The sequence below is a fragment of the Antennarius striatus genome, chromosome 11 (genome assembly GCF_040054535.1).
Source record: "Antennarius striatus isolate MH-2024 chromosome 11, ASM4005453v1, whole genome shotgun sequence".
Classification (NCBI taxonomy): Eukaryota; Metazoa; Chordata; class Actinopteri; order Lophiiformes; family Antennariidae; genus Antennarius; species Antennarius striatus.
In genome coordinates, this window is record NC_090786.1 from 11,343,377 (window position 1) to 11,354,910 (window position 11,534).

At 39.7% G+C, this 11,534-nt stretch overlaps 2 protein-coding genes across 2 annotated transcripts; both read left to right on the forward strand.

The window, feature by feature from the left end:
• On the forward strand, nucleotides 1-3,412 carry trmt2b (tRNA methyltransferase 2 homolog B). Its single transcript, XM_068328175.1, has 3 exons — nucleotides 1-1,010; nucleotides 1,788-2,428; nucleotides 2,523-3,412. The coding sequence occupies exons 1-2, from the start codon at nucleotides 183-185 to the stop codon at nucleotides 2,406-2,408; spliced, it is 1,449 nt and encodes a 482-aa protein (XP_068184276.1). The 5' UTR covers nucleotides 1-182; the 3' UTR covers nucleotides 2,409-2,428; nucleotides 2,523-3,412.
• Nucleotides 3,413-4,396: 984 nt separating this feature from the next.
• Nucleotides 4,397-11,137, forward strand: scdb (stearoyl-CoA desaturase b). The gene is made up of 6 exons (XM_068327019.1): nucleotides 4,397-4,534; nucleotides 5,503-5,753; nucleotides 6,430-6,560; nucleotides 7,349-7,554; nucleotides 8,365-8,597; nucleotides 9,670-11,137. Exons 2-6 carry the CDS (start codon nucleotides 5,519-5,521, stop codon nucleotides 9,867-9,869), a joined length of 1,005 nt encoding a protein of 334 aa, XP_068183120.1. The 5' UTR covers nucleotides 4,397-4,534; nucleotides 5,503-5,518; the 3' UTR covers nucleotides 9,870-11,137.
• Nucleotides 11,138-11,534: the final 397 nt, after the last annotated feature.

Here is an 11,534-nt window from a genome sequence, read left to right on the forward strand (position 1 = left end):
TTGTTTACCCCCGGACGCAGAGAGATGACGTTTTCCTCTACGCGGCCCCTACATTCTACGTCACACAGTTGATTTCACGTTGAACAAGCGTGACCTGCTGCCCGGCAAAGAAAAAGGCCTTTGATCAGCGCAAGTTACTTGCTTCTGTTTCATAATATAAAGTTCTGTATTTGAAAGTTGGGATGAATTTAGCAGCTAAATACAGAACGTCAGGATTTGTTAAACGCAGGATCATTTACACACTGAAGCAAACTCGTCTGCTGTTTTCATCTAATGACGTTTTTCTAGGAAACCCAGCGTCACAGAAACAGAGACACCGTCACAGGAAGCCTGGGCAGGATCATCTGTCTACTGAGGAGAGGCTGGCTGATGCAGTCACCCCTCTGTGGAGGCTGACTTATAAAGAGCAACTTGTGCTCAAGCAAAGGCGACAGGAAAGGATATTGAATAAACTGACCGAATATGTTTCACATGACTTTCCCTCTGCGCCATGCAGGTTATCTGTGTTGCCTATTCTGCCTTCACCTGTTCTTGAGGGCTACCGCAACAAATCTACATTTTCTATCCACAAAGGAATTGATGGCAATCCAAAAACTGTTGGTTTTTACATTGGCTCATTCAGGAAGGGAAATGTCATCTGTGTCAATGGAGATCACCTGCTAAACATGTCAGAAAAGCACAAACTTGTAGCTAGGTGTTACCAGGATTTCATCCGCCTCTCCCCCTTGGAGCCATGCTTGGAGTTCAGTGATGGGGGTCACTGGAGAGAGATCACAGTGAGGACCAACGCAGAAGGCCACACCATGCTGATTGTCTACTTTCACCCTCAGACACTCAACCCAGAAGAGGTGGAAGTCCATAAGGCCGATCTGGTGGATTACTTTGTGCGGGGCGCTGGATCAGTCTGTCAGCTGCACTCGCTGTTTTTCCAAGAGACCGTCATGACTCGCTGTACCCATGAACAATCGCCCTACCAGCTCCTGTATGGTCAGCCGCACATATACGAGGAGGTAATGTAAAATTACAAAAGTACTGACAATGTGTAAGGGCCTCCTCATTAGTCAGTCTGCAAGCAGCCAATGCTGAAGTACTTGTTATGTCAACTACTTGTGGATAAAATGTTCTTGATAAGAATTCAGATTGAGAATACAGCAGGTTTAGTTTTTTATGGATACCAGTCTCACTGTAATTGTTTTACGGTTGAGATATTGTCTTTATTTGGCCAACTGAATAGACGCAGACATACATAATCAGAGAAATGGCTGTGGTAAAATGTTTCGCCAAATAAAAGTCCCTTAAAAGCTGATACCAGCTGATATGATCGGATATTCTGAAAGATGTTTCTCGCAAATCAATCAGTTAATTATGATCAGACAATAACATGTAAGCAATACCAGCAAAGACTCATCACAACTTAACTTATCTTGACGTGATATTTTGAAATCATTACCTACTTATGTGTTGTCGTGTAAGAATAGCAGATTTCATCAGTGATTTGGTCTTTGACTTTCATGGAATTGTGGATTTGAGGGTAACACATTTTAAAAAATGGCCAAAATGAATTCAGTACTGATCAAGATATCCCAAATTTTATTCACCAGGATTGGTTAATTCCAATAAAAACTGGATCCCACATTTACCGTCATAAAATGTAATATTTTAATTTGAATGTCTTCAGTGTTTAACATTCAAAGAAAATAATGCAAGCCTGACGATAAAACAGGTAATATAGAATCAGTGCCCACCTGCATAATTTTTTCTCTTCCTATTTTTTTTGTCATCTACAGGTTTTGGGCTTCAAGTTCCGCATCTCTCCTGATTCTTTTTTCCAGGTGAACCAAGCAGCTGCTGAAGTTCTGTACGGCACCGTGAGAGACCTGTGTGTCCCAAATCATAAGGATGCTGTAGGAGAAACACAGTCTGGGGGTACTCTGCTGGATGTATGCTGTGGGACAGGCGCTATGGGTATCACAACATCTTGCAGGGTGGACAGGATTATCGGCGTAGAGCTGATCGAACAGGCAGTGGAAGATGCTCGATTCAATGCAGCTCTCAATAATGCACTAAACTGTGAGTTTATCCCTGGGAAGGCGGAGGTGTTCCTTCCTAGACTTATGTCTCAGTTGAGCTCAAAACGTGGAAGTCTTGTGACGGCCGTTGTAAACCCTGCTCGAGCTGGGTTGCACCACAGAGTGATCAGAGCTTTACGACATCAGCCAGCTATCCGTAGACTGGTCTATGTATCCTGTAAACCAGAAGGAGAGGCCATGAGGAACTTCAGGGAACTTTGCTGTGCTGCTAATCCGCAGAAGAAACTAACAGGGGAACCATTTTCCCCAACTCTTGCTGTTCCTGTGGATATGTTCCCACATACTCCGCATTGTGAACTAGTGCTTTTTGAGAGGTAGCAAATACGTTCTGATCAGAGGTGAGCTTCAGTCCAATATATCAACAACTCTTAGCTTTAGAGAGATGTTTCCAGCTGCTCTTAATGTCACAACTGTGCTTCACCCCCACCACAGGTGTTTTATTTGTCTACATGGTTGGGACCTCCTTTGAAGACTGTGGCAGGGCTGTAAAAAATGGTCATTACCTCATTTGTCAATACATTTTGATGACATTTTTTGTCAGGATGGATCTTGGGCCAAAGAAGAATTTGTTGGATTTCAGATTAGATGCAGATACAAATTAATTACCTCTTTAATTTCTTCAATGCTGTGAGGTAGAGAGTTTAAAACATGTTCACAAAATCATGAAAAATAATAATAGGCCAGGCGGCACAAAACATACATAGGTATGGGAAATGTGTGATTTTCCACTGTTACGTGCATTTAGATCCAGATCAGTCTCGATATGGAAAGTAACATGTTAGTTGCGGAGTAATATGTGTTGAATCACAGTCCTATAACACAGAGGGGGTGGAGGCATGATGTGATTTTAATGTCGCTGAGGTAATGAAGATTCAGAGTCATTCAAATGAAGCACACATATCTGTGAATGGTAAGTGTATGGACTGATGGGAAACATGATTCCAAATGCTAGGAGTTTGTTTACAGGGTTGAAGAGTTGGGTCATGTTACATTATTTGACAGATCCAAATAAAGTGACATCATCAGCCGTACTCTGTGCATAAATAAACACAAGTTCATTCGTACTCAACTTTTATGTACTATACATGTTTATTATGTAAAAAGAAAAATATTCTATGTAAAAATATCTTTGACTGCATTTTTCATCTTTCATAATAACTGAGCAATTTTAATAGTTAGTTGTTTTGACAAATCCTGAAAAATAAAATCAGATTGTGCAAGTTTTAGGGCCAATAGTTGACCTTGGAACAGAAACATTTTGAGCACTATTTAATTTTGATTATTGATCATTTATTTTTGACCCAAACAGGAATATATTCGATATTTAATGCTTTGAAAATTAAAAATCAGAAAATGCAATAATTTGCTATAATTGTATAATTACTGTATATAATTCACGCCTGGAAAACAGCTTCGGTGCCCTTCCTTCCCCGCTGCAGTACCTCCATATGTCCAATAGATGTCGTCATTGAGACCTCCTTGGAGCAATCCCTCTGAAATCGGCCCACTCTGCAGGTTTACTAAAGTTCATTGCATAATGAGTGTACAGAACGTTTGGTCAGGTTTTCCGTCTTTCTCTGAGGGCTTATCACAGTTTATGTGATTGCGACAAGCTGGTTTGTCTGATCGGATGATGTTTTATCTGAAATGAGGAAATGGGATGATGACACTTGGTGCAAAATTACACCCACAGTACGGCCTCAGAGGGGGATGAAAACGGTCATCCCACTCCAAACTTTAACAGGAATGTTTAATAATGCATGTTTAACACAATAGAAATATTTTATTAATCATCAGGATAATAGTTTAAACATAAAAGTATGTCACTGATATTTTATAAGCATACTATTTATTATTTGAAAATTTCCCAATACTTGTTTTTTCCCCCCACTTCCACTAATAGGTTTTCAACCTTTTCTCTCTGATAATGAATTGCAACATTGGAGGAGCATATATTTTACAGATTTCTACTGGAAACTACCAAAAGGTTATAGTCACAATCCCAATAATAAGAGTTAAAATTTTTACAAGAAGATTTCGAAAAAAGAAGAAGCAAAACTACTAATGAACTCCACAGATTCTGCTGGAAAAGAGTTGCCATATCTTCAGACCATGACTGTATGACATCATGATGTCAGGCGAGCTGAGTTGTGTTTACAACCTCTTGCAATCTATGGACAGATATGGCGTCAATAAGACAAAGATCAAGCTTATTAAGAGGGGGGGCTGCCTAAAGATGACCTGACTGGTAAAAAAAAAAAAAAAAGGGAGGGTGGATGACAGAATGTTAGTAAGCAGCCAATGAGCCTGAGACATCAATTTCTCCATCCACCGACGTTGATGTAGGCTATAAGAAGACCATCAGGGGACAAATTCTACCACTTCATCCTGAGACTTGACTGAAATCCCACGCAATTAAATCAGAAACAGCCCAGGAGCACAGAGTGAGTAGTAATCAAACTAAATTGGACGTTTTGCGGAGATGTTTTATTTAGGACAAGTATTTCTTTTCAACAGCTGGATTGTAATTTCTAGACAGACTGAAGCTACTGTCAGTACAGATGCACACTGCACAGCAGTAATGTACTTCTGAGAGTAAATGCAGGGAGTTACATCTAATAACTTCCATTATTGTGGAAGATCGGTACGGATCAACAGCAGTGCTGTAGATAATTTGCATACCCGTAAGGATCGATATATGACATTGATGAAAGTGGCCGCACAACCGGTATGCTGAAGAAAAAGTGGTGAAACACATGCAGCAGCTAAAAATTCCGAATAGAAACAATAGTTTGTTAAATTCTGAAGGACTGCACCTTCAAACCGGGCTCAACGTGGCACACGTGGAAATGACAGCGGGAATAAAAATCACTCATCGCTGCTGTTAAACATATTCGCATGTTTATAAAGATGTGTGAGCACCCTGCTCTTTGTTATTGTTTAAATAAATCCTAACTTAGATCTTTGGGGCCCCATTTGTCCCCCCAAGAGTCTAAGTTCGCCTCTGTCTGTGTGCAACATGAAGTATGGCTGCACCAGCATCGTCATCTCGGTGTGAAATGCCGCTAAATTCCGCGCATCCTGACCCTCTCATGCGGGATGAATGGTTTTTACTGTGTCACCGCTCTCAGCCCAGTCGCCAACCCTTTTTTTTTTTTTTTTTTGCATTTGAAATCCTGCATGTGATAAGTTATCTAACACCCATCTCCAGCGGTAGGACGGCTTGGCGGTGACATAACCCCCGTAACGCACCCGGTGCGTTAACGGCGGGCTGATGCGCGCACAGCAACACCAGCCAAGCCGCCATACTTTTCTGTTCCTGCATCCCACTCTCTCTACGCATTTCACTGAGCGACGTTTTCTTCCTTTTTTTTCTTCTTTTTCTTCTCCCTACTGCGCACTGTTGTTGCAGAACCTCAATCGGCAAAATGACCGAAACGGAAAACCGGAATCATCACACCGGGAAGCAACAGAACGGCGGCGCCATGGCGGAGACGTCGACGGTGGAGGATGTTTTTGACGACACCTATAGAGAGAAAGAGGGTCCAAAACCACCCAGGAGACTGGTGTGGAGAAATATTGTATTGATGACCCTCCTTCATATCGGTGCGCTGTATGGACTGGTTCTCATCCCTTCAGCATCAGTTTTAACTCTTGCATGGAGTAAGTATTACGCAAAGGCCGATCCTTGCAGTTCTTGCGTTCAGGCAACAAAAAAATAATTCTAATTTTGTACCGTCGGTGTTAGTTACAGTGCGTTCTGCCTGAGGGCTCTGATCAAACAGAAGAATGGAGAAGTCGTGTTGGCTGTTATGAAACCATCTGTTTAACATTATTATTGCTCATTTTGGTTGTACAGTATATCCCAAAGAATTTGGATTTCCCTGATATAGAATAAATTAATGTGTCTTTTATATGCAGACGATTGAGGTGTGACTTGGATTCACGAGGAGACACAACTTGGCTTCTACTCTGGCACTGATTGCATAATTATTTTTCACTGGCTTTGCAATGCTGAGCTGCATATTATTCCACTGGAAAAAGACAAAGAACAATCAAAATCCCATAGTCATCCCATTGTGAGCTAAAACAGAATGCTCTTTGCTGGTCAGAAGCCCCCAGTTCTCAGACCTCGTGTAGTCTCTTCTGGGTGTCACATAGGAATGCATTCAACCCGTGTAGAACATTAAGTGGGCAGATGTGCTTCTACCCATTCCTCTGACAAATAAGGTTGGCTGGAATGGAAAGAACATGCTGTTCGTCTGCTTGCGTAAAACTGCAAGTTGTTGTTTTGGGTTTTTTTTTAAATATCTGTCCTCCCCACTTCTCTCTTTTCCAGCTGCAGTGTGCTACCTCATCAGTGCTCTCGGTGTGACTGCTGGAGCTCACAGATTATGGAGCCACAGATCCTACAAGGCTTCATTTCCCCTGCGAGTCTTTCTCGCTCTTGCCAATTCCATGTCCTTTCAGGTAAAACAGAAAAGTGTAAATATCCAATGCATGCTCCTATAAAATCAAACGTGTGTTTGGGCTTCACTGTGCAGAAAGAAGTGCTTTCACACAGCTTTTAACATCTGGATGTGCAAGCAGGAGTTTATAACATCACAACTAGTTTTGAAAGTCAGTCATGGTTCGATATGCAACTCATATAAAAGAGAACAGATTTAACGGCAGCAATACTCATCCCGTGGTTAATATTTAAAAATGAAGAGCTTTGCTGCACATCTGTGTGTCTGTTTAACGGGGGGTGGGGCTGAGTGACAAAAGTGGCACCTCTCTGTGAGGCTGTTCAGGGGTGTGTTTATTGTACTTTAGATGATAACCACTGTGCAGCCATCAGAAAATAGTGTTTAGATTCCTTTACTCTTCACACTTATTCTCTCTCAGCCTCTCCTTCCTGCAAAGTCTACCTTTAAACTTTTGAAAATACATTAACATATTTATACGTGATGTATTTTACAATATGAGGAAAAGTGCAGATGTAATTCTAATACATTTTAAATAAGCTTATTTTAGACATGAGCCATCATTTAAAATAGTGTTCTAACATTTCATAAAAGATGCAGGAAGGAATGCAAAACTATCTTACTATTTATCATATACATTTATTTGAAAATTGATGTTTTTAAAATAGTTGGGCCTTATTTCAGTACATTTCTAGAATTGGAATGCATCAATAGTTTCATCCACAACCTTCATCAGATGATCTGAAGCCATCTATGTGTTCCTTTACGTCATGCTCCCCATCTCATCTGCAGAATGATATATATGAGTGGGCGAGAGACCACCGTGTCCACCACAAATTCTCAGAGACAGACGCAGACCCCCACAATGCAAAGCGGGGTTTCTTCTTTGCCCACATTGGTTGGCTGCTGGTTCGCAAACATCCTGATGTCATTGAAAAGGGAAAAAAACTGGAACTGTCAGATCTGATGGCAGACAAAGTGGTCATGTTCCAGAGACGGTAAGCAAACATGACTCAGGGTTTATGTTTGGGGTTTACTCTAGTTCATTTTAAGTGTGTCTAAAGAGATCCTAGCCAAGCATGATGAGATTGTGCATGTGATTATCATTAAGTCATTTCCCCTTTCAGTCCGAGCCACACAGGATGTTGTTCTCAGGGGACACACTGACCACAGCAACACTTAGGATAGATCCACTGACAAAGGATGCTTTATTCGGCGGGGACCAAATGTCTGGTCACTGACCGGTCACTGTCAGCAATGTTACTTTTCTGGATGCTGTCCCAGATTTTCACTTTTGCTCTCAGGCAGAGGGGATTTACACCCGATGGGAGCGCCCTGCTTACTGTGTACATTGAACAAACGTGCAAATTGTCTGGAGATAATCTTGCTCATGTGCTCTTTCACAATACAGTTTTCCTGTTCTATATAATTTTTATAACAGCCATTAGATTAGATTAAAATAGATTGAATTTTGCTGTCGTTGCACAGATAGCAAGTGATGAAATAGAGCATCTTCCCAGATATAGATGATTTACAGTCTTAAGATAAAGTAAGAAGTACAGATAATAACATAATATTACATGAATAACATGTCAATAATAAGTCATTGTTTAGAATTAATTATTAGTACTGCATATACTGTACATACAGTATTATTAATATAAATTAAATTTTTTGTGTTTTAGTGGAATACATTATGTATCTTTCAGAGTAGTCAAATAATTATCAAATATTCTCCGTATGATCTTAGAAGTGTCCTTTATCTGATTTCACCTCTGACTTAAATTATGTTCCTTTCCATGTTTTAGACACTACAAACTGTCTGTGGTGATCCTTTGCTTCCTCGTGCCCACCTTGGTTCCCTGGTACTTCTGGGGCGAGAGCTTGACTGTGGGATACTTCATCCCTGGACTCATGAGATACGCTGTGATTCTCAACGCTACCTGGCTGGTCAACAGTGCCGCACACTTGTGGGGCAACAGGCCCTACGACAAGCACATCAACCCCAGGGAAAACCCACTGGTTGCTTTCAGTGCCATAGGTAAGACTAATACATTCTGCTTTAAAGGCCTTAAATACGTGTGTTATTTTATTTTTAGTGTTTATATATGCCGGAGGGATATTTGAATCATCATCTCATGATTTACTGGAAGTGTGTTTTTTCATGTCAGCCACAGTGGTGACTCTCCCAGTGCTCGATCTGTCTGGCATCTGTGGTGGGACAATGTGCTAATCTAGTGTCTGACATTTATACTGTCCCATTGGTGCCAGTTCTAGCTTTTAGAAATAGAGATTTGGGTCTCTGTAAATTAAGTCATTTAAAAAAAAAATCTTTATAAATGCTAATGTTGTTTCAAGTGTAATTACTTCTGAGAGTCCAGACACAGCAGAGGTAGAAATGTAGAAATAAAAGACCCTCATTCTGTTCTAGACACATGACGCATGTAGAAGCTTCTAATCACGACGTTCATCAATACTAAAATAGTGTCATGGAGTTTTACCACAGGGTGCCAGAGCTGTGAATATTCATAATGCTCGTGATTACAATCAGGAACGAAGTGCTACTTGAAAAGAAATGATCTACTAAGTTTACAAAGTTCATCCTGCACTGCAAAATAAAGAAAAAGAAAAAAAGAGATACCAAAATACAGGAAACAAACCCGAAATTTGAGCAGGAAATATCTTAATACCAGTGAAACTATTTGTCTACGCAGGTTTTAAATACTTTTGTCTACTTTAGAAAGATAATTAGACAGACGGTTGTGGCGCAGCTACTGCAGCTCTACTAATGAAGGCGTGAGAGTCGCATCTAATTGGTGCTTATGTCCCACAGAGATCTGCTCTACAAACCTCAAATAGACAATTTATTCATATTTTCCTTACATCATGTATCAACAACATACTGAAACAGGTCTATATTTTTTAATTAAATCACTGGTAAACAGGAAATGAGCGTGTGAGTTTATGACGGTAAGAATGCTAAACAAAATGAAATATAGTGTATGTGGGCATTAATCTATCCATAATACATGTGCTTTCACATGAGATGGGTGAAAGCATGAAGTTTCACATCATGAATATGTTTTAATGTTTTTTTTAATTTTTTTTCCCAGGGGAAGGCTTCCACAACTACCATCACACATTTCCCTATGATTACTCCACCAGTGAGTTTGGCTGCAAGCTCAACCTCACCACTGCCTTTATTGACCTGATGTGCTTCTTGGGCTTGGCCAAGGACTGCAAGAGGGTGGTGAAGGACACAATTGCCGCTCGCGTCCAGCGAACGGGTGACGGCAGCCACAAAAGTGGTTGAGGCACACTGGCTACAAACTGCAGTTGACAGCAATGTGCTGAACGGACGCAACGGAACCGAACGCAACAGCAGGCTTAGGAGGGTGATTACCACGCATTTGATTCTAAGTTAAACCTCCTCCTGAGACTAATATTTGCTTTAAAGAGACACCCACCTGTCTATAAACTGTACGGGTCTCCTTTTAATTATCGAAGTGTCGTCGCCAACTGCGACCACATGTGCAAGCACAGCTTTTACTCCCTAATATAAAACGTGACATGAAGGGAATGAAAAAGACAGGTTGGGATTTAAGTCTCTTTTTGGAAGCAGGACAACCAAATGCATCCAAGTTAGCGGTGTGTGAAAGCAGCAGTTATAAAATAATTTACTATAAATGTTATTTTTAATGTGCTATTTATTGATAGTCTTTGGCACTTTGAAAGCTTTATAGAAACCATTAAATGTAAGGTTTCTCTAAAAGCAAGAATGAGGGTCTTTTGCTCTGAGATTGAGTTTTATTTTACAGGGAGTGGAGATTATTTGTTTGCTATTTCAATTTGAGCTTATCTTTATTTTGGTGAGCTAGTGGTCTTATTAAATGATCAAATACCATGTTTAATGCCACATCAGAAACAGTGGATTGAAATCCATCTGCCTGGTCAACATGGTTCAGATGTGTATTATGTGATCCATCCTTCTAATGAGGACTGAGTTCTCTGGTTGAACAGTGTTTACCTCTGTTTGGTGTATGCCAGTCCCTCCGGACACACACATAGAAACAAAAATTTTATTCATAATCTATAAAGAGTGGGTAATTTTTCTCCAACTCTTCAAATTAAACCAGTGAAGTATGTGTAAGACGTCCCATATGTACGCATGTCCTGGGGATGTTTCTCAAATGCTGTCAGAAAGTTGGGAGAAAAAAAGTCGTGCTACTAAATCGGGGTTTATATTTTCTGTCTAATCATGATTGTGTGCTGTGTGTTTTTAAGAAAAATTCAATAATGAAATCTATTATTTGTAATGTACGAAGTGGGACCATTCAACCCCCCCAAAAAACAAACAAACAAGCAAACAAACATATTACATTATGTGGAACTAAACAAATACGAATGAAGATCCAAACAACAGTGTTGTGGAATTTATCTCTTAATATTTTACAGTGGAACCAGTTTTCTACAGTTTTAATTTCTCGAAGTTTCAATGCCTTAAAAATTGGCAAATTTTTTGAAGAATGTTAATACCCACTGTATGCACTATAAATAAACAAAATTTTGTACTTAAGACAACATGTTTTGTTGTTGGAAATTTGTGATTCCCTTTTATGTTCTGCAGAAACAATGTCTGTAATATGTTATTTACATTGTCATGGATGCTACAGTAGCATCAGCTGACACTGATAATAACATATTAACATAACTATTATCTTTTATTAATAATTATTAAGAGAAGAAAACAAAGTGCTTTATAATGAGTAGCATTACAGGAATATGACTTTTATTATTACACACACGTTGACAGACTGAAGCACAGGGAAACACTTTTTTTTTTCTCCATAAATATATCAAAAAACAATACAAATAAAAAAAACTCAAAAAACAAATATATTTAATTTGTGACGTGTCAAGATGATTATATGTAAATGGAATGGTTTCATTTGTGTTCTTAACATATAACTCCATATTC

Coding starts and splice junctions, on each gene's coding strand:
- trmt2b (XM_068328175.1), top strand. CDS start 183: ATGAATTTAGCAGCTAAATACAGAACGTCAGGATTTGTTAAACGCAGG. Junction 1,011..1,787: donor AGCCGCACATATACGAGGAG/GTAATGTAAAAT, acceptor TGTCATCTACAG/GTTTTGGGCTTCAAGTTCCG.
- scdb (XM_068327019.1), top strand. CDS start 5,519: ATGACCGAAACGGAAAACCGGAATCATCACACCGGGAAGCAACAGAAC. Junction 5,754..6,429: donor AGTTTTAACTCTTGCATGGA/GTAAGTATTACG, acceptor TCTCTTTTCCAG/CTGCAGTGTGCTACCTCATC. Junction 7,555..8,364: donor GTGGTCATGTTCCAGAGACG/GTAAGCAAACAT, acceptor TCCATGTTTTAG/ACACTACAAACTGTCTGTGG.